The sequence below is a fragment of the Hylobates moloch genome, unplaced genomic scaffold, assembly GCF_009828535.3.
Source record: "Hylobates moloch isolate HMO894 unplaced genomic scaffold, HMol_V3 SCAFFOLD_9, whole genome shotgun sequence".
Lineage (NCBI taxonomy): Eukaryota > Metazoa > Chordata > Mammalia > Primates > Hylobatidae > Hylobates > Hylobates moloch.
This window is the reverse complement of record NW_026652284.1, coordinates 9748828-9771234: the sequence shown is the minus strand read 5'-3', so window position 1 is coordinate 9771234 and position 22407 is coordinate 9748828. Positions and strand designations below refer to the sequence as shown.

At 47.6% G+C, this 22407-nt stretch overlaps 1 protein-coding gene across 1 annotated transcript; it reads right to left on the bottom strand.

Moving 5' to 3' along the window:
• Positions 1-579: 579 nt before the first annotated feature.
• On the bottom strand, positions 580-22074 carry PGD (phosphogluconate dehydrogenase). The gene is made up of 13 exons (XM_032758882.2): positions 21912-22074; positions 21331-21406; positions 20466-20645; positions 17874-17939; positions 16701-16819; positions 12936-13005; positions 9469-9603; positions 7779-7968; positions 3595-3725; positions 3203-3336; positions 1788-1887; positions 1189-1311; positions 580-1098 (listed from the first exon to the last, which is right to left on the bottom strand). The coding sequence occupies exons 1-13, from the start codon at positions 21917-21919 to the stop codon at positions 979-981; spliced, it is 1452 nt and encodes a 483-aa protein (XP_032614773.1). The 5' UTR covers positions 21920-22074; the 3' UTR covers positions 580-978.
• Positions 22075-22407: the final 333 nt, after the last annotated feature.

Sequence of the window (22407 nt, the reverse complement as noted above, 5' to 3'; positions counted from 1 at the left end):
GAAATCATCATGAAGTCAAACCATTGCAGGGAAACAGTTACATTGGCCCCAGGCCACACAACCATATCAGTATGCTGGCAGGTTTTATTTTCTCTGAGTAAATAAAATAAAGAGAAAAGCCTAGTTTAAGGAGCGGGCTTAGCTTGTTCAAAATCCCACATTGAATCCCTGGGCCTGGCTTAGAGCAAGTAGAGACAGGTGTGGGAAAGGAAATAAATCAGACCAAGCTGACCATCATTAAAGTGTAATTCTCTAGAAAGTTTATTATGAAGTATCTGACATACAAAAAGCCATAAAGAATGTCACGCACAGCTTGCCAGGAGCAAAAAAAAAGGACGAAAGAAAAAGCACGTTATAGTGAACGTCCACGTACCCATTGCCCAACTGGAGAAAGAAAACATGCCCAGTGTATTAAAGCCCCTGGTGCGCCCTCCCTGCCTGCCTCCTCTGAGTGAAGCATGATCCTAAATGTGGTGTTTCTTGTGTTATTCTAGTCTTTTTTTAAAGAAAAATCTTTCTGCCAATGGGGATAATGGCTCCATGTGGCCGAGGTGAGACTAAGAATCTGGAGAAAGAGCATCAGTCTGATGTAGCTTTTATTGAGTAAAGGAAAAAGGGAATTCAGCCGCATGATACAGAGGTTCCAGTTTATCAGAGTGCACAAACACCCTTCCCGTCTGCGTGATGGGAACTGCGCCAGCACACGGGGAACGCAGAAGCCACTGCTGCAAGGAGATGGTTCCCACTCTCAACGCACATGAGCAGCTCCTGGTCAGTCCCAAGAGGCAAGGGCAGAGGGCACGGTGGCTCTCACAGAGCTACTTTACAAATAAACTGTGTGTCTTCCTCAGGAGTCTCTTACAACACTTTTAAAAAAGATCTGAACAGAAAATAGGGCAAAGGGCCAGGTGACAGTGCCATGAGGCACATGGAATGTCCTGGTCTGTGGAATCATGGAGGGTGACAGGAGCAGCATGATCAGGCATTGTATGACGTGGATGACACAGCGCCACCATGGCCTGTCCAGTTGGTGTGGATAAACTGCCCTGGTTTGGCCAAGAGTTCATAGGTGTGAGCCCCGAAGTAATCCCGCTGAGCCTAGGAAACGAGAGAGTAGGTTGGTCAAGACAGTCCGTGGCCCACGCCCCCCAGGGGCCAGTCAGGTTAACCCCTGCTCCACAGGCTTACCTGGATGAGGTTGGCTGGAAGCATCTCGTGTCTGTACCCGTCATAGAAGGAGAGGGCAGTGGTAAAACAGGGCATGGGAATGCCAGCCTGGACCCCAGTGCTGACTGCCCGCCGCCAGGAGTCCTGAGCACAAAACGCACGGCCAGAGATTAGTGATCTGCCCCTGGCGACGCTGATAGATTTTCATTCATATCAATGTGGATAAATGAAAAACTGATGGTTAGGCCAGGCGCGGTGGCTCACACCTGTCATCCCAGCACTTTGGGAGGCCGAGGTGGGCGGATCACGAGGTCAGGAGTTCAAGACCAGTCTAGCCAACATGGTGAAACCCCATCTCTACTGAAAACACACACACACACAAAAAATTAGCCGGGTATGTTGGCACACCTGTAGTCTCAGCTACTTAGGAGGCTGGGGCAGGAGAATCGCTTGAACCCAGGAGGCGGAGGTTGCAGTGAGCCGAGATCATGCCACTGCACTCCAGCCTGGGCGACAGAGCGAGACTCCATCTGAAAAAAACAAAACAAAACAAAACAAAAATCACAACTGATGGCCCCAGGGAGGTAGAGTAACCATGGCGGCAGCCCTAGGCTACGTACCTGACAGTTTTCAACAGCTGACTTAAAGAAGTCGTCCAGTAGGAGGTTCTGAAGTGCCGGGTTTCGATCAAATGCATCCTTTATCTTTCCTAGGAATACACTGAAATAATCGAGGGGGGGAAAAAAGCAATGAATCTTTTTTTTTTTTTTTGAGACGGAGTCCCACTCTGTCACCAGGCTGCAGTGCAGTGGCATGATCTCAGCTCACAGCAACCTCCACCTCCCAGGTTCAAGCGATTCTCCTGCCTCAGCCTCGCGAGTAGCTAGGATTACAGGCACGCACCACTACAACTGGCTAATTTTTGTATTTTTAGTAGAGCCGGGGTTTCACCATGTTAGCCACGATGGTCTGGATCTCCTGACCTCGTGATCCGCCTGCCTCGGCCTCCCAAAATGTTGGGATTACAGGCGTGAGCCTGCGCGCCCGGCCAAATGCAATGAATCTTAACTCTAACAGGGAAGTAAGTTGGAAGCCGATGTATACCCTAGTGAAGTACAAAGTTACATTTCTCATCTCTTCAGGCTGTTAACCCTTTTCCTGTTTAGAAAAAAAGTGCAGCTCGCTGCCAGCGCTCATTTAATTTTACATAAGCATGCTTTTTGAGGCTGAAGCAAATCTGACTGATTTTCAATGTGAAAATAAAATATAAAAACTATTTTTGGAGTTATGTCTAAAGAGAACTAATACTAGAATCATCTGAATCACCAGAATCATCTACTTCAGAAAAATCAGATTCATCAAATGAATCTTCAGCCAACATGAGAACGATGTAACATCATGTGTAGGAACGCTACGTTTTCTATGATTTGACATTTTCAATGAAAATACAGAGCAAAAGTCCCAAGAAGCAAGGCCAGAGGGCACGATAGTTCACAGAACTACTTTAAAAGGTGTAGTAGGTGTAGTGCACAGCCGGGCGCAGTGGCTCATGCCTGTAATCTCAGCACTTTGGGAGGCCGAGGCGGGCGGATCACCCGAGGCAAGGAGTTCGAGACCAGCCTGGCTAACATGGTGAAACCTCGTTTCTACTACAAATACAAAAAAATTAGCTGGGCGTGGTGGTGTGCCCTTGTAATCCCAGTTACTTAGGAGGCTGAGGCAGGAGAATCACTTGAACCCGGGAAGCGGAGGTTGCAGTGAGTCGAGATCGCGCCATGGCACTCTAGCTTGGGCAATAAGAGCAAAACTCAGTCTCCAAAGGAAAAAAAAAAGGTGTACTGCGGACAATCTAGTTACAGCAACTGAGGTATAGTGAAGAAGGGTGCCAGATAATCTAAGCCTATCTTGCTGCCAGTGTCCAGTGATGGGGCTAAGTGCCCATCCCTGAAACTGCTCAAGCTAAGTGTCCTAAGATCGCACTTCTGCACAGCCGTGTGAGTCCTTCCCATCGGACCCTGGGCTGCCTCTCACTTACCTTCTGATGATGCAGCCCCCTCTCCACATCAGGGCGATGCCACCATAATTGAGGGTCCAGCCAAACTCGGTGGCTGCCTGCCTTAGCAGCATAAAGCCTTGAGCATAAGAGATGATCTTGGAAGCGTAGAGTGCCTAAAGAGTGACACAGAGACCTACTAGGATTGCTATTAGGAGACTGACCGCCTTAGGTCTACCAGTCTTATTCTCATCAGCAGTGGAGATCCCAGAAGGGCCAAGATTCTAGGAAAACGCTGTAAGTCAAGATCCAAGTGAAGGTTGAACTTCATTCCACCTTCCATCCCGTGGCCTCGAGTGTTCTCCCACAACAACCCCCACCCCCACTGCCTTCCACAGGAACAACAAAGACCACTGCCAGGGACTGTGTCCCACCTTCCGAATGTCCTCCAGGAATGATTTCTTATCACCATCAAACTGGAACTTTTGGGGACCCTTCAGCTTTTTGCTAGCTTGAATTCTCTCATCCTTCAGAGATGATAAGCACCGAGCAAAGACAGCTTCTCCTACATGGGGGGATCGGGAAGAGGAAACAGATTACTGTCAGGCCTCTGAGCCCAAGCTAAACTATCATATCCCCTGTGACCTGCATGTATACATCCAGATGGCTTGAAGCAAGTGAAGAATCACAAAAGAAGTGAAAATGGCCGGTTCCTGCCTTAACTGATGACGTTCCACCATTGATTTGTTCCTGCCCCACCTTAACTGAGCGATTAACCTTGTGACATTCCTTCTCCTGGCTCAGAAGCTCCCCCACTGAGCACCTTGTGACCCCTCGGCCCTGCCCCTAAGAGAAAAACCCCTTTTGACTAATTTTCCACTACCTACCCAAATCCTATAAAACGGCCCCACCCCTATCTCCCTTTGATGATTCTTTTTTCGGACTCAGCCTGCCTGCACCCAGGTGATTAAAAAGCTTTCTTGCTCACACAAAGCCTGCTTGGTGGTCTTTTCATACGGATGCGCGTGAAAATTACCAAAGTTCACCCAGCAACCAGAAGAAAGATGGAGCAGGAAAGTCTGTTTATACAAAGAGCTGAAAGTTTCAACCTTAGCCCACAAAAGTTGACATGGCTCAGAAGGAACTTTTATAAGAAGCTCTAAACAGTTAATTTGATAACTAAAACTCTAAGACAATCTTCCAATATAAATATGAGTATTCAATCACAAAGATTAACATGAAATTCAAAACGGAGTTTTGAGGGAAAATGAAGGATAAAAACCACTGTTATGGCTGGGCAAGGTGGCTAACACCTGTAATCCCAGCATTTTGGGAGGCTGAGGTAGGAGGAAACTTGAGCCCAGGAGTTCAAGGTTACAGTGAGCCATGATCACACCACTGCTCTCCAGCCTGGGCAACACAGTGAGACCCTGTCTCTAAAACCAGTAAAATAAAATAAAAACCACTGTTATGTAGAATACTCAGTGTTGGTCCATGAGTAAAATTTCAAATTCAATTTAGAGGACTTTAAATTTTTTTTTTGAAGATTTTACATTGATAAGTCACATTTATGGATTCACCTCTCAAAAAAATGTTAGGTTTTTATGTTTTACAGTTTTCAGTATAGCCGTAATCATTAAAGTTTAACCACTTTACTTCATTTGAATTAAAAAGTAAATGTAGTATTTTAATATTAAGACATTTAGTATTTTCAGAAAGTATCCCCTATAAAAGACTACTTGCTCAACTGACAATTTATAGTTAGAATAAATGACTCTTTAACCACTTTTTTTCCCCACAGACAAAATGAAGTTAAATCTCGGGGAACTAACAGAGGACTTTATTTCTGAGGAAAGAGGAGCAGCTATGGCTTGAGATTGCTAACACTACTCAAAACACACGAAAGCAGCTACCTCTCTCCTGGCCCAAATGCACACACAGGATGACTTAGCATTTCTAGAAGGAAGCTTTGTAAGATGACTGGTGCAACAGGCTATGAGGCAAACCCTTCCTGTTAGAGGGGGAGAGGGCAGCTGGAAGACTTCCCTGTTAGTTCACAAATAATGATGGCTCCCAGCCAGGGGGTAGGCCCAGCCACCCTGGGGGAGAGGTATATGGATCCACAGGAGGAGAGTAGGATTGTGAGATCATAATACTTACACATATACTTGAGTTCGTGATGAATAAACTGCTCCTAGCTGTTGGCCCCTCCCTCCTCACCTATGTTATGGCTCAGATCTGCTAAAAGCAGCCAACTTCCTTCTATACGGTACGGAACTGTAGAAACCACCAACTTCCCTCCTTACTCTGCCTTACACCACAGTTCATCAACAGGGCGAGGCACAATAAACAGGGAGGTCAAAAGGTGAGAACAGTCAAGGGAGAGAAAGGCAACCTGTATCCAGAGGAGCAAACAGGAAAAATTCTGTTTTATTATTTTGAGATGCTTTTTTTTTTTTGGCAGTCTTGCTCTGTCACCCAGGCTGGAGTGCAGTGGTGCGATCTCGGCTCACTGCAAATTCCGCCTCCCGTGTTCAAGTGATTCTCCTGCCTCAGCCTCCTGAGTAGCTGGGATTACAGGCGCACGCCTCCATGCCCGGCTAACTTTCATATTTTTAGTAGAGATGGGGTTTCACCATGTTGGTCAGGTTGGTCTCAAACTCCTGACCTCGTGATCCACCCACCTCAGCCTCCCAAAGTGCTGGGATGACAGGCGTGAGCCACCACGCCTGGCCCAATTCTGTTTTAATATAGTGAGAACATTCTGCCAGAAGCAAAGATCAGCCTTTCATTAACCACGAGAGGCATCTTTCGTTCTTTTTCATTCCTGCCAGAAGTCTGTGTATTTTACTCTTAGAGCCACCTTTGCTGGGCACGGTGGCTCACACCTGCCATCCCAGCACTTTGGGAAGCTGAGGCGGGTGGATCCCCTGAGGTTAGGAGTTCGAGACCAAACTGACCAATAAGGTGAAACCCCGTCTCCACTAATAACACGCAAAAATTAGCCAGGCATGGTAGCGCATGCCTGTAATTCCAGCTCCTTGGGAGGCTGAGGCAGGAGAATCACTCAAACCCGGGAGGTGGAGGTTGCAGTGAGCCGAGATCATGCCGCTGAACTCCAGCCTTGGCGACAGAGCAAGACTCCGTCTCAAAAAAACAAACACACACACACAAAAAAACCAAACCCCCCCACCCCCGCTGGTCAAGATTTTGATATTGTTAATCCCCTCTCATTTTACTTATTTCCTTTTCTTTCTGAGTTTGATGCTTAGCTCACTAATGTAAGATAAAAAACAAGTGGGCAGGATACACACCAACTTCAGGATAGTGGCTTTCTTCTAAATGAGGAAGGAGAAGGAACTTAGCAAAACAACAAGGACTCAAACGGATAGGTAATTTTTATTTTTTTAATATCTGGGGGGAAAAAGGAAATTTTTAATAATTTATGAGTATGCAAGCATATGTTATTCGTGAACTTTTTTTGGAGGGGATGGAGTCTCATTCTGTTGCCCAGGCTGGAATGCACTGGCATGATCTCGGCTCACTGCAACCTCTGCCTCCCGGGTTCAAGCAATTCTCATGGCTCAACCTCCTGAGTAGCTGGGATTATAGGCACCTGCCACCACGCCCAGCTAATTTTTTTCTTTTTTTTTTTTTTTTTTTGAGACAGAGTCTCGTCTCGCTTTGTCGCCCAGGCTGGAGTGCAGTTGCGCCATCTCGGGTCACTGCAAGCTCCGCCTCCTGGGTTCACACCATTCTCCTGCCTCACCCTCCTGAGTAGCTGGGACTACAGACGCCCGCTACCACACCCAGCTAATTTTTTTGAATTTTTAGTAGAGACGGGGTTTCACCATGTTAGCCAGGATGGTCTCGATCTCCTGACCTTGTGATCCACCTGCCTCGGCCTCCCAAAGTGATGGGATTACATGGGTGAGCCGCCACGCCCAGCTAATTTTTCTTTTTTTGAGACGAAGTCTCGCTCTGTTGCCCAGGCTGGAGTGCAGTTACGCCATCTCAGCTCACTGCAAACTCTGCCTCCCGGGTTCAAGCAATTCTCCTGCCTCAGCCTCCCGAGTGGCTGGGACTACAGGCGCGTGCCACCACACCTGGCTAATTTTTTGTATTTTTAGTAGAGACGGGGTTTCATCATGTTAGCCAGGATGGTCTCGATCTCCTGACCTCGTGATCCACCCGCCTCGGCCTCCCAAAGTGCTGGGATTACAGGCGTGAACCACTGTGCCTGGCCCTGTTATTCATGAACTTTTCTATGAAAAATTTCACTCAAGTTACCTGCCTCATAAATAAGATCTTAGATCACTGACTACAATTACATCACCAATGCTAAAATATTCCAAAGATAAAACTGGATAGGAAGGACAGTCACTTCTAAATTTACCTCACAGTTTGTATGAATGAGATACAAACTACAAAGAAGAGAATCAAAAGCAGTGTCAGCCTCTCTCACACTGTCAATTTCTTCAGCGCAAGAAAGAGCAAAAGGCCCTCTGAAAGCTGAAGAGGGCTGAAGAGATTCTCTAAAGACCAGTCTGTGTCAGTCCTCCAGACATCAAGATCAGAATAGTGGACGAAAGGGCCCAAGTGAAAAGCATAACATTACCAATGAGGGTCACGGGTACGCCGTACTCCAGGGCGGAGATGGCGGTCCACTTCCCTGTGCCCTTCTGCCCCGCGCTGTCCCTGATCTTTGGCAGCAGGTGTTTGCCATCAGTATCTTGGAACTTGAGAATATTGGCTGTGATTTCAATCAGGAATGAGTCTAGCTCTGTCTTATTCCAATCCTCAAAGGCCTACGTGCAGAACACAGGAGAGAACCATGTTAGAGGAACGAGGGCTGAGCACGGCAGCCCCTTGTCCAATGTCCATGCTGACCAATGCCCACGGCTGCCAGCAGGCTCTGCTCGCGTCTGCCTGGGGACTTCTGCTCCTGCTGGTTGAGTTTTATGCTAACCCAGTCAGTTGTGTTTGTTCTGAACCTGGTTATGCTGAATTTCTGGCCACCAGAAGTGTTGTCTCCTCAGAGCCAAGGGCTCCTCACTTCACTTAGGTCTCTGTGCACTGTCGCCTCCTCAGAAGCCTTCTGCAATCACCAGATCTTGTCCCAGTTTACTCTTCGTTCTCACAGTCATCGCTAACCAGTTTGATATTGTTTATTTCTGTCTGTCTTCCCAGCTCCGGGAGGGCAGGCACTTTGCTTTCTTCACTAGTATATCCCCAGCATTTAGAATCATGCTTGGCATATAGTAAAGCACTCATGTGTTTGCTGAGTGAACACATTAAATATTATATATACCAATTAAAAATGAACACAAAAAGAAAAGCACTGTTTCTGTGAAAGAAAACTAAGATAATGTTTTAGAAAGAACAATTAACAGCAAGCCAGTGAAACAAACAATAGTCAAAATAGTGAGGATGACAGGAATAAAAAACTAGGAGGAAAACGAAAAATCTAGAAAGCTTCTATACTGTATGCCTTGCTAGTGTCTGTAAATCACATCCCATTGGAAATAACTGAAACTAGAAATTTTAGATGGTAAGATATGACTAGAAAGCGCATCAGCAAACCATACTTAACGAGAGGCCTTGGCCCTCCAAAAAATGGCAGGTGAATGAAGGTCCTTTCCTATGTTTTCAGTTAAAATCTATGTTTACCTCATGATAAAGATACATTCATCTAAAGTATTTAGGGAAAACAAAAGTATGGATACCTGCAGTTTACTTTGAATGTATCCAAAAAATAAGATGAAATTGGTGGGGGATGGACAGATATTGATAAAGCAAGTACAGGAACTTGTGGACGGGAGAAAGGAGGCGGTGTGTATCCAGGTGTTCACTGTAAAACTCTCAACTTCTGTGCTGCATGTTTGAATATTTTCATAATAAAATGTTGGGGGAAATGCTTCAGCTTCCCTACTTGGACTGACTTTTTGGATTAACTATCAAAAAGCCAATTCCAACTTAATCAGGAAAGAAAGCTTCTGCTGCGTCTGCCATGTGGGACAACTGTGGGAGTAAATGAGACAAGTGTGTGGAGTGACACAGTGCCTGACGCCAGGTAAGCTACGCTAAATGGTGGCGATGATAACCACCCAGGCTCTGTGGGGACTTTCTGCTTAGTGACTAACTAGCATAGTGTATAGCCTGATTACTAACAGTTTCTCTTAAATTAGGCTGAGTCCATGCAGGCCACCCGAATGGCCAAGGGAATAGGAATGAAGAAAAGATTCGGTGTCCGTGGCAAAGTGCGCACTCCCTGCAGAATGCGCACAGAGGCAGTGCCGGGGCCTCACCTGGGCCATCTCGTCCTGTGCCATGCCCAGCACGTCTTTCATCAGGTGGTATGCCTCACAGATCAGCTGCATGTCCCCATACTCTATCCCGTTGTGTACCATCTTCACGAAGTGGCCTGCTCCCTCATCTCCCACCTGTCAGGACAACAAGCACCAAGAGGCCTTCAGAGAGACAGGCGACACACCAGAGAAGTCCACATCAGCTTTGATGCCAATGTCCCTGGACAGGCTACCTCTCCACACAAAAAATAACAAGTATAAAATGAATATAGCATTTTTGATACAAGAAACTTATAGCAATTCAAAGCAAGCTTCAGTCCAGTACAACATTATTTAACACTAATTCTAGACTCATTCTTCTCAAGGTTTCTCAAAGTCTCTGAATTCACTTTCAATACCTATGGCTCTCTAGCCTGTATTTTCTACTCTTTCTCATCATTCAAAGCAACTCCCCGCCTCCCCAGCCCCCACCACAAGAAAAAAAGTCCTCTTTTTCCCAAAGTTACCACTTTTCTAGCAACTAGAGGTTAAAATATATTGGCTAATTAAATCACTTGTTTTTTTTTCAAAATATAAATGTATTGTAGTTGTTCCTAATGGCTACTGAAAAGTAAAATGACCCTAGATCCAAGGCCTCAAGCTTGTAAGCCCAGAAAGGAGTCCCTCCAAGGCCCCATCATTACATTTATATTTATAAATAAAGACCAGATCTTTATTTATACTCTGGCAAGATGTACAAAATCAGAATACCAGTTTATGAATGCAGGATGAAAACCTTAACTGTGGATCTTCGTGGTTACAAATGTTAGTCTGGTCAACACATTCTGGCCCTATAGACAAGCAACTGGGAAGCCAGATTATCCGAAAATTATTTAGTTGTCAAGAACTGGAACAAAGGAAGTGACGAGAGCCAAACAGTTCATGGCATCAGGCTCTCAGTCATCTACACCCAGCTCCATGACAGGGACGCACCTGCCCAGGAGGCCAGGTGTTTGGATGACCTGGGCAGTCTCTCTCCTGGCTGTCACCACCTGGACCGATATGACTGACGCTTACATCAGGACTCCATTGTCCGTGTTTCTTTTTTTTTTGAGACGGTGTCTTTTTTTTTGAGACGGTGTTTCTTTTTTTTTTTGAGACGGAGTCTCACTCTGTCGCCCAGGCTGGAGTGCAGTGGTGTGATCCTGGCTCACCACAACCTCTGCCTCCTGGGTTCAAGCAATTCTAACGCCTCAGCCTCCTGATGAGCTGGGATTACAGGAGCACACCACCACACTCAGATAATTTTTGTACTTTTGTAGAGATGGAATTTCACCATGTTGGCCAGGCTGGTCTCCAACTCCTGACCTCAGGTGATCCACTCACCTCAGCCTCTCACAGTGCTGGGATTCCAGGCATGAGCCACCAGGCCTGGCCTTGTCCATGTTTCTATTGCTGCCCCCGCTGACTTCTGATTTTGACACTCTGGCCATGCAGTAACATGGCTGCTAACATCTTACTTCACCTTACCCTTCCTGCCACTTCAACTATGAACTAAGGAGGGCCTGCTTGATCAACACACGTAGGGGGAAGGACTGTGCCTCTCTTCATGACTTTGTCCTAAGTATGTGTATCTAAAAAGAAGTTGCAGGCTGGGTGCTGGTGGCTCACGCCTATAATCCCAACACTTTGGGAGACCAAGGTGGGCCGATTACTTCAAGTCAGGAGTTTAGGACCAGCCTGGACAACATGGTGAAATCCCATCTCTACCAAAAATACAAAAATTAGCCGGGTATGGTGGCACATGCCTGTAATCCCAGCTACACTGCAGGCTGAGGCATGAGAATCGCTTGAACCTAGGAGGCAGAAATTGCAGTGAGCTGAGATTACGCCACTGCACTCCAGCCTGGACGACAGAGCAAGACTGTCTCAAAAAAAAAAAAAAAAAAAAAAAAAAAAAAAAAAAAAAAAGTTGCTACCACTCCCTTTTACTGCAGTGATCTTTTTGTTTTTGTTTCTGTTTAAGAGACAGGGTCTCTCTCTGTTACCCAGGCTAGAGTGCAGTGGTATGACCACTGCTCACTGCAGCCTTGAACTCCTGGGCTCAAGGGATCCTCCCAAAATGCTGGATTACAAGCAGGAGCCACTGCACCCGGCCTTTTACCGCAGTAATCTACTGTCAGGGAACAGAAGTCCCTTTCCAATCCTTCCAACTAATGAGAAGATTGCTCAGCCCTTTACGTCAGTCCCAGCACCAGCCTCTTTCTACCCTAAGCAGATTCTGACTGAGCTCAATGGCCGACCACTGGTGAAAAGGTAAGGACAGGTGAGCTGCTGTAGCCAAAGCCACCAAGCACTGGCAGGCCTAGGAGGGTGGGCTTCCCGGATTCCTCCTAGGCCTGAGTCCTTATTTCAACCTCACCGCTGATCTCATATAAAATAAAATTGAATAATAAAATTCGCATTAAAATTGCTGATATAAAATTAAAGGGAATCAGGAGCTAAAGAGAGCTTGGAGATCATGTAATCCAACCCCATATCTTACAGATTAGGAAACTGAAGTCCACGAAGGGACGTGGCTTGCCTGATGTCACAGTTAAGTTAATGGAAAGCCAGAATTGCCACGCGGGTCTCCTGAGCCTAATGGTTTTTTCCATCCACAGCATGGGCTGAATTACAATATGAGATAAAGTTTACTTTAACAGCAACGTGAGGCCGGGCATGGTGGCTCATGCCTGCAACCTCAGCACTTTGGGAGGCCAAGGCAGGCAGATGACTTGAGAGTCCAGGAGTTTGAGACCAGCCTGGGTGACATGGTGAAACCACATCTCTACAAAAAATACAAAAATTAGCTAGGTGTGGTGGCACGAACCTGCAGTCCCAGCTACTCAGGAGGCTGAGGCAGGAGGATCGCTTGAGCCTGGGAGGCAGAGGGTGCAGTAAGCCAAGATCGCACCACTGTACTATGAACTAGGCTAGGCCTCCTTCACATTCAGTGAGGGTGCAAGTCCACAGGTTACTTTGTTCAAGCACAGAATGCCTGAATCCCACACTACGGGAAGGGGAATTTTCCACATTCATGGCCAGGACATTTGACACAGCAACAGTACATTCAATCCTCTTCCTTTCACCCATGCAAGCAAATGCCACTTTTGACTCTGACATTCTTTCCTTTGGCCATGGAATAATATGGCTCAAAAAAATCTTACTTTACTTCATCCTATTCCTTTTTAAGGAATCCATCTTTTAGATGAATTACAGAAGGCTGCTTTTAATATCAACCTCAAGGCTATGAACAGTAAGTTAAGATACAAAGATGTGAACAGCAGGCATGCATTCTAGGCATTGGATATGCTAGCGATCAAAGATTGAGACGTTTATGTCACCAAGCTAACCACTGGGAGACCCCGGTGGCCTTTCTCTGTGCACTTCATCACTTAGACACGCCCATGTTGCCAAATGGCTTTAAAGAGTAGCCCAGAACTTGCCCAGTCACAGCAGGGTTCTCCAGTTCCTACTTTTGCAGCAATGCCTTGGAAGATAGTCTTGATATGGGGCCTGTGTAAAGAAACAGTGCAGTTCAGCTAATGAGACGAGACGGGCTGAGAGCCCAATTACATACCCATAGACACTAACCCCCATCTTTTCCTTTTTTTTTTTTTTTTTTTTTTGAGACAGGGTCTCATGTCACCCAGGCTAGAGTGCAGCGGTGTGATCTCAGCTCACTGCAGCCTCCTCAACCTCCCAGGTTCAAGTGATCTTCCTGCCTCAGCCCCCTAAGTAGCTGAGACTACAGGTATGTGACACCACGCCCAGCTCGTTTTTTTGGATTTTGTAGAGATGGAGTTTTGCCATGTTGGTCTTGAACTCCTGAGCTCAAGTGATCCACCCACCGTGGATACCCAAAGTGCTGGGATTACAGGCATAAGCCACCACCGCACTGGGCCCATCTTTTTCTTTCTAATGGGAGGTGGAAGTGCCCAGAAAAAGATAATGAATGTGCTAAGTTCTCAAGGTCAACTTCAGACCCTTGACTGAAACTGGCCCCCTCCTCCAGATCCTGGTGGGCCCTCAAAGCAGAGACTGGACTATCGGACTGAGACTACAGACAGAAAGGCTGAGCAGAAGCATCACCAAAGCACCAGAAGAAATGTCTTCCTAGAGACAGGGTCTCACTCTGTTGCCCAGGCTGGAGTGCAGTGGCACAATCAAGGCTCCCTGCAGCCTCAAACTCCTGGACTTAGTAATCCTCCTGCCTCAGCTTCCCAAGTAGGTGGGGCTACAGGTGTGTGCCATCACATCCAGCTACATTTTTTTGTAGGGATAGGATCTTGCTATGTTGCCCAGGTTGGTGTTGAGCTCCTGGCCTTAAGCAATCCTCACATCTCAGCTTCCCAAAGTACTAGGACTATAGGCATGAGCCACCATGCCTGGCTAATTTTTTGTTGCTGTTGCAGAGATGGGGTCTCCCAATGTTGATGTGGCTGGTCTTGAACTCCTGGGCTCAAGCACTCCTCCCACCTCAGCCTCTTGAGTCACTGAGATTACAGGCATGAGCCATCGCACCGGGCTCAGAAAGTTCTATTGCAGCAGCAGCAGACGGTATGATTGCAAACAGCAAGCAGTAAGAAAGTTCCTTTAGAGATCCTCTTTTAATTTTTTCCCTTTTCTTTATTTCTCCTTATAATGGCTTTTAGCAAGTGAAGAGACCCTCTTTTATTTGTCTGGATGTGTGCTGCCAGGCACAGAATGGTTCTGGACATTTGGATTAAGAACCAGGCAGCATTTTTGAGAGCTACATTACCATTCAGAGAAAGGCCGCTGTTCATTCCTTCCACAGCTCAGCACAGGGATGTATGACTCCTGAGACTTTCCCTCACAGTTCTGCTCCCTATTGGCCAGTCAGGGCTTCCTCACAAAAAGTTTCTGGTACAGACATGAAATCTTACAGGGTTGCAAAGGTAACATTTAGGATTAGGGATGAAGACAGCTACACCGGAAACTGCAGAGCTTCACTGAACTTTTACAGCGTCCTTCTGGTAAAGGTGCCATTTGTACTTCTGCCACCACAGTATGAGGAAAGAGAACTGATGAAACAACTGGAGCACTCCGTTTGTCAAATACTTTTACGTGCATTGTCTGCTGGCTGCCTTTCTAACTGCTCACTGTGCAGGTGCTTTGAGATAAGTAGTTTCAAACCTTTCTTTTTTTTTTTTTAAAGAAACAGGGTCTCGCTATGTTGTCCAGGCTGGCCTTGAACACCTGGGCTCAAGCAGTTCTCTCGCCTCAGTCTCCTGAATAGCTGGCACTACAGGTGCAAGCCACTGCACACGCAGCTGTTTAAACTTTTGAGAAGCAGGAAGGCCTCTCTACTTCTGCTTTATTAATAACACACTGAAGAGAATCCCCAGACTCATTCACCAGAAAGGTAATTTAAAAAATCATTTTTAGCTGGGCACGGTGGCGCACGCCTGTAATCCCAGCACTTTGAGAGGCCAAGGCGGGCGGATCACGAGGTCAGGAGATTGAGACCATCCTGGCCAACACGGTGAAACCCCGTCTCTACTAAAAATACAAAAAATTAGCTGGGTGTGGTGGCAGGCGCCTGTAGTCCCAGCTACTCGGGAGGCTGAGGCAGGAGAATGGCGTGAACCTGGGAGATGGAGCTTGCAGTGAGCAGAGATCGAGCCACTGCACTCCAGCCTGGGCAACAGAGCAAGACTCCGTCTCAAAAAAAGAATCATTTTTTCTTTTTTACTGAGACCGAGTCTCGCTCTGTCACCCATGATGGAGTGCAGTGGTGAGATCTCGGCTCATTGCAACCTCCACCTCCCAGGTTCAAGTGATTCTCGTGCCTCAGCCTCCCGTGTAGCTGGGATTACAGGTGCCCTCCACCATGCCTGGCTAATTTTTGTGTTATTAGTAGAGACGGGGGTTTCACCATGTTGGCCAGGCTGGTCTTGAACTCCTGACCTCAAGTGATCCTCCCATCTCAGCCTCCCAAAGTGCTGGGATTACAGGCGTGAGCTACCGTGCCCAGCCTTAAAGAATCATATTTCAGGCCAGGTGCAATGGCTCACGCCTGTAATCCCAGCACTTAGGGAGGCCGCGGCAAGCAGCTAACCCACAATTATTTTTATATATATATATTTGTTTTGTTTTGTTTTTGAGACCGAGTCTCACTCTGTCGCCCACGCTGAAGTGCAGTGGCGCGATGTCAGCTCACTAACCTCCGCCTCCTAGGTTCAAGCAATTCTCCTGCCTCAGCCTCCCAAGTAGCTGGGACTACAGGCGCACGCCACCATGCCCGGCTAATTTTTGTATTTTTAGTAGAGACGGGAATTCACCATGTTGGCCAGGATCATCTAGATTTCCTGACCTGGTGATCTGCCTGCCTCAGCCTCCCAAAGTGCTGGGATTACAGGCGTGACCCACCATGCCAGGCCAATTTATATATTTTAATCAAAAAAATTTTTGTTTTACTTTTTTGTAGAAACAGGATCTCGCTATGTTGTCCAGGCTAGTCTTCAACTCCTGGGCTCAAATGATCCTCCCACCTCAGCTTCCCAAAGTGCTGGGATTACAGGCATGGGCCACTATGCCCAGCCTGTTACCCATGATTATTACATAAAGTTACTTTTGGGCTATATATCAGCTAAAAGAGGCAGACCTTATTCCTACATCCAGACATTGCACAGAACATTATCTAAACTGCTTCCTTAAAGCCTATTTAGAGGCTGAGCATGGTGGCTCATGCCTGTAATCCCTGCACTTTGGGAGGCCAAGGCAGGCAGATCGCCTAAGGTCAGGAGTTCGAGACCCCGCAGGGTAACATGGTGAAACCCTGTCTCTACTAAAAGGCAAAAAATTAGCTGAGCATGGTGGTGTGCACCTGTAGTCCCAGCTACTTGGGAGGCTGAGGCACAAGAATTGCTTGAGCCCAGGAGATGGGGGTTGCAGTGAGCTAAGATCTCACCACTGCACTCCTGCCTGGGCGGGAAAAAAAAAAAGCTTATTTAGAACGTCAAGTATCAGTCTTGATGGAAATAACAGAAGAAAAAAGGCAAAAGAGGATTGTGCACATACATTACATCAAAGCAACAAAATGTCTAGATAAAAGAAATTGCCAGCATCTCCTAGCTGTCACACTCAGGGCACCACAGAGATCAGGGTGGCAGAACTGCTCCTGGCTTATTCGTTCTCAAAGTCCAGCTCCCTTGTACAGAGATGGGCACAGTGCTGATGGCACTCACCATGCTTCTTTGTTCCCTCCTGGCATGAGTGATGGGCCATACCGGGCCCCTTCCTCTCCACCACTGACTCCGCTCCCCACGAATAAAATTCCCTTGGCCTTGAGGTCTCGGCACCGTCTCTGAAGGACAGGAAAATAATTTCATTATGCTTCCATGTTTCATTATGCTCCCCAAAAATGTTTCCCTTATAAATGAGAGGAAGTTTCATTTATAATAAATGGAATAGAAGTTTCATTTATAACGTTTCCCTTATAAATAAGATAGGTATGGAAAGCCTACATTTACAGGAAATGACCCAAGGATCTAGGAATAACTGATGACTCAGGAAAGTTAATCCCCTATGTGTAGGAGTTAAAAAACAAAACAATACAACTAGGGACATTCAAGATACCTACCTTGTCCCCAAAGTAAAATAATTAAGCCAAACACACATTGGCATTTTACTGGAAAAGACTTTGAGTAAGACTCAGTTAAGAGTAGGTTTAATACAACTTAATGCCATTCAGCACTTCAGAACACACAGGACTTCCCTCAGCATTTGATACCATTAGAGGAGTGGTTCTAAACCAGTTATAGACTGACATATCATGGATTACTTGGAAGAGGAAGGGGAGGAGTTTAAAAGAAATTCTCAGCCTGCTGTATCTGAGTAGTCATCCTTTGAGTTGTATGTGTGACTGAGGATCTCACCCACCAAGTGTGTCTTTTTTTTTTTTTTTTTTTTCAGATGGAGTCTCACTCTGTCGCCCAGGCTGGAGTGCAGTGGCATGATCTCAGCTCACTGCAACTTCTGCCTCCCGGGTTCAAACAATTCTCCTGCCTCAGCCTCCCAAGTAGCTGGGACTACAGGTGCATGCCACCATGCCAGGCTAATTTTTTGTATTTTTAGTAGAGACAGGTTTTCACCATGTTAGCCAGGATGGTCTTGATCTCTTGACCTCGTGGTCCACCTGCCTCGGCCTCCGAAAGTGCTGGGATTATAGATGTGAGCCACCACACCCGGCCCCCAAGTGTGTCTTAACAGAAAAAAAGGCTGAGAACTATTGTATCAGTAGTAATCTCAAAAAAATCAGTACCACAGGGCAGTTCACCCTACTATCACATATGCAATGCTGACACTTTTTTCTAGAATGTTCTCAGAACCTGGAAAAATCTGGACTGAAGAACACTTACTGTGGTGTCCCTATATTCAGAATTTCCTCCGTCAATGATGATGTCACCAGTATCCAACAATGGTACCTGTAACCAGACACCAGCATTAAGATGGACCAAAAATGAAACATACCTTGGCAAATTAAAACAAGAATTTATTCCAAATAAACATAGTCTAAAAAGAGTCTCATTCTGTTGCCCAGCTTGGAATGCAGGAGTGCGAACATGGCTCACTGAAACCCTGAACTCCTGCAGTGGTGTGAACATGACTCACTGCAACTTTGAACTCCTTGAACCACAATGCCCAACTAGTTTTAAAAATTTTTTTGTAGGCCAGGCGCGGTGGCTCACGCCTGTTATCCCAGCACTTTGGGAGGCTGAGGTGGGCGGATCACAAGGTCAGGAGATAGAGACCATCCTGGCTAACATGGTGAAACCTCGTCTCTACTAAAAATACGAAAAATTAGCCGGGCGTGGTGGCGGGTGCCTGTAGTCCCAGCTACTCGGGAGGCTGAGGCAGGAGAATGGCGTGAACCCGGGAGGTGGAGCTTGCAGTGAGCCGAGATCGCAACACTGCACTCCAGCCTGGGGGACAGAGCGAGACTCCGTCTCAAAAAAAAAAAAAAAAAAAAAAAAATTTTTTTTTTGTAGAGATGGAGTCTCACCATGTTGCCCAGGCTGGTCTCGTTGCCCAGGCTAGTCTCAAACTCCTGGGCTCAAAAGATCCTCCTGGCTTGGCAGGAGGCCAACACACTCAGCCTATTTAATCTTCAATAATCCTCTCTGTGGCCAAAGTTGGACTCTATTTAAAAGTTTAGGGCTGACCGGGCTCAGTGGCTCACACCTGTAATCCCAACACTTTGGGAGGTTGAGCCCAGGAATTTGAGACCAGCCTGGACAGCATAGCAAGACCCCATTTCTATTTTTAAGTAAGTAAATAAACACTGACTATAATGTCTGTCTAGAAGAGAGTGGGAATTCAGTAAATACGTATCAAATGGTTTAGTGTATGAATGAATAATTTTATGACAACAGTTTGGAGATCAGGAAGAGACAGAGCCTTGAACATGAATATCTACCTACAGCACACCAACCAGGCTGGGCTTTATTATTATTATTATTATTATTATTATTATTATTATTTATTTATTTATTTATTTTGAGATGGAGTCTTGCTCTGTCACCCAGGCTGCAATGCAGTGGCACAATCTTGGCTCACTGCAAGCTCTGCCTCCCGGGTTCATGCCATTCTCCTGCCTCAGCCTCCCAAGTAGCTGGGACTACAGGCGCCCGCCACCATGCCAGGCTAATTTTTTGTATTTTTAGTAGAGCTGGGGTTTCACTGTGTTAGCTAGGACGGTCTTGATCTCCTGACCTCGTGATCCACCCACCTCTGCCTCCCAAAGTGCTGGGATTACAGGTGTGAGCCACCGCGCCCGGCCTGGGCTTTACTATTTATTATTCAATCTTCCCCCTACAAGGCTCCAGTTAGCATTACTTAGTATTTTCCTATACTGAAGAATAATCCACCATTTTTGTTTTCTCTGTCTGAAACTGATCATAGGCAGCTTGCCACACAAAAAAATTTACTATGTCCTTTTTTTAAACTCAGTGTTCTTCTTTTCTAGGTCACTTGTTTGAAAAACAGTGGCATACCGGTTACAAATCCTTCTCCCTGTGGAAACAACCCCACTGTTGACACCACTCCTCTAGAAAGGAATGCTCAGCCTCCCCTGAGCTATCACTGCACTGCTTACACCAAAACATTTCTTCTAAATGGGTAGTGCCTCGGTTTTTTCAGAGCTGTTACTATAGAATTATTTTGGGGTATCTAAACACATTATTTCCACTGGTTCCCCCACATTTTTATTCCAAAACAGATATACCTGTTAAAGCCAACAAATTGTTTGGTATAAAAATAAGCATCCAGTTCCCTAGCATTCCCTAAGGAGATCTTGATTTTATTCTCATTTTTTTTTTTTTGAGATGGAGTCTCGCGCTGTCGCCCAGACTGGAGTGGCACGGTCTCAGGTCACTGTAACCTCTGCCTCCCAGGTTCAAGCGATTCTCATTTCTCAGCATCCCGAGTAACTGGGATTACAGGCGTGTGCCACAACGCCCAGCTAATTTTTACATTTTTAGTAGAGATGGGGTTTCACCATGTTGGCCAGGCTGGTCTTGAACCTGGGACCATAAGCTTGTAGCTGGGACCATAAGCTTGCACCACCATACCCAGCTAATTTTTTAATTTTTATGTAGAGACAGGGTTTCGCCATGTTGCCCAGGCTGGTCTCGAACTCCTGGACTCAAGCGATCTATCTGAACCAGCCTCCCAAAGTGCTCGGATTACAGGCCTGAGCCACTGTGCCCTGCCTTAATGAATTTTTATTGAAATGTCTTTAGTATTCTCAGAATTACTACCACCAAAAGACAAAGTTACTTCATAAGTGCCGATCAAGTTAACCAACACTGCAACAGTTAAGCAATCATTTGGTCAGAGCTTAGCAGAAATTGAAGAAAAAAAAACCTCTAGAGTTAAAAGAAGGAGAACTAAAGGAAGAAACCAAAAACAGCTGTTATCGTGGTAGCAGCTGAGAGTAGAGATGGCCTCACCAATTTCTCGATGAAATCATCCACAGCTTGCCCAGCCTTCACCAGGAGGATGATCCGCCGGGGCTTCTTCAGCTTAGAGATCATCTCTTTCAGGGAATGGGCACCCACCACTTTGGTTCCCTTTGCCTCATTGGCCAAGAAATCATCAACTTTAGAGACAGTCCTATTAAAAGCACAGACCTAGAAGGACAAAAGGCCTGAGTAGGAGATCCACGACACACAAGACTTTCAGACTGTGGCCCAAGTAACAATGACCTTTCCATTCAGCCCAAGTTCTGGGGAGGTCAGACCTGCCTTTGCCTTTTCCTCCCCCAGCTGTGGGAGGCTCACTGTAAAGTTCTGTCACCTCAGTAGGATGAAACGGCAGACAACCGAGGCGAAGGCCAACTACCCCCGGCGTATCAGGTAGAATCCACAACCAACCTGTTAGGACTCAGAATCAAATCCAGGAACTGGCCGGTTCAACAGGCTCTCTGTTGTTACTGACCATCCTGGCGTCTAAGCCACTTCAGCATTTAGAAGAAACATTTTCACTCTCCCCAGATCTCATCAGGCAATCAAGTTAGAGCTCCACACAGCCAGCAGGGGTTCTCCTCCCGCACCCTTCGCCTCTACTTAAGACACTGATCCGTTCATTCGGGCTGTGAACCTCACGGACCCACAGGCACACTCCGCAGGACTAAGTTCGGGATCGGCCCGCCCACGCCTACAGGGTGCTTCTCCTTTGCATACAAAAATGCCACGAGCAGCAACAGAGCATATTCGCAAAGCACGGCCAGGAGACCCGTGAGCTCCCAGACCCATCGCCGGCCTCGGCTAAGGCGCCCGGGAACCAGAGAGAAGACAATGCGCCCACGCCGCTTACCACAAAGCCGTGGTCATTCATGTTCAGAATTAAGTTCTGGCCCATGACTGCCAATCCGATCAGCGCGATGTCAGCTCTAGAGGGGCAGAAACAGAACAAAGGGAAGAGTCACCACCGCTCGACGCGCTGCAACCCAGGGACCCGGTCCTTCCACATTTGGCCGTGACTGGGAAGTCTGCACTTTCCTCCGCGCCTCCCGCGGGCCCCCCGAAGCCGGGCGCGCACGCTGCAGAGCCTCTGCCGGGCAGGCGGCCCCCAGCCCCGCCCTCGCGCCCGGCTCCGGCTGGCACGCGTCCCGCAGGTGTCCCTGCAGACTCAGCGAGGCCTGGCCGCGCCTCCTCCCTGGCCCTCGAAGGGACCCGCCCCGCCCCATGCCTGCACGGCCGAGAGGGCAGGGGCCGGGCCCACAGGGAAGGAGCTCTGGGCCCGAGACGCCGCAGGGCCAGGGTCACAGAGCCCCAAGTGAGCTCAGGCGACCCCCAGGGTGGGAGGCGTCGGAGAGAACGAGGGAGATCCCGACCCCGAAAGAGTTCCCCCCGCCCGCTGAGGCCGAGCCAGGCTGCCCCTGGCGAGTCACTCACTGGGCCATGGCGGCGGACAGAGCAGAAGCGAAGAGCGGCGACGCGCGGAGGACGAGTGAGGGAGAGACCCGCCGCGGCTCCCTCCAGAGGCTGCGGCCGCTCACGCCCGGCTTTTCGGCGCCGGCCAATCGAATGGAAGGGGGTGGAGCCGTGAAGCCACGCCATTGGTCCTCCCCGACGCCTGTTAGACCATCCGAGGCAAACGTGCCCGCCCACTCCCGGGGGCCGGATCAGTAGAGCGCCGAGCACCTAGATGACATTACCCCGTCGAGGCTCAGGGCTCCCTGCCCACGCCCAGAGCTTTCCTCTCGTCCCAGCTGCACGTCGGTCCTGCAGGCCGTCCGCCTGGCGCAGATGTAGCTATAGCAACTCACGCAGGACTGCGCTTTACAGTTTACCAGGCACTCGGACGCCTTTGGCGCGAGCGCCCGTCGCTCCTTCCTCAGGTCACTGCGGTGCACCGTGCGGGTCCGCGTCGTGTCCTTCCGCTCCGGAG

Coding starts and splice junctions, on each gene's coding strand:
- PGD (XM_032758882.2), bottom strand. Junction 9,604..12,935: donor GAGAACCCTGCTGTGACTGG/GCAAGTTCTGGG, acceptor TTGTCCTGACAG/GTGGGAGATGAGGGAGCAGG. Junction 3,726..7,778: donor CGTACCCGTGACCCTCATTG/GTAATGTTATGC, acceptor CCCCCCATGTAG/GAGAAGCTGTCTTTGCTCGG.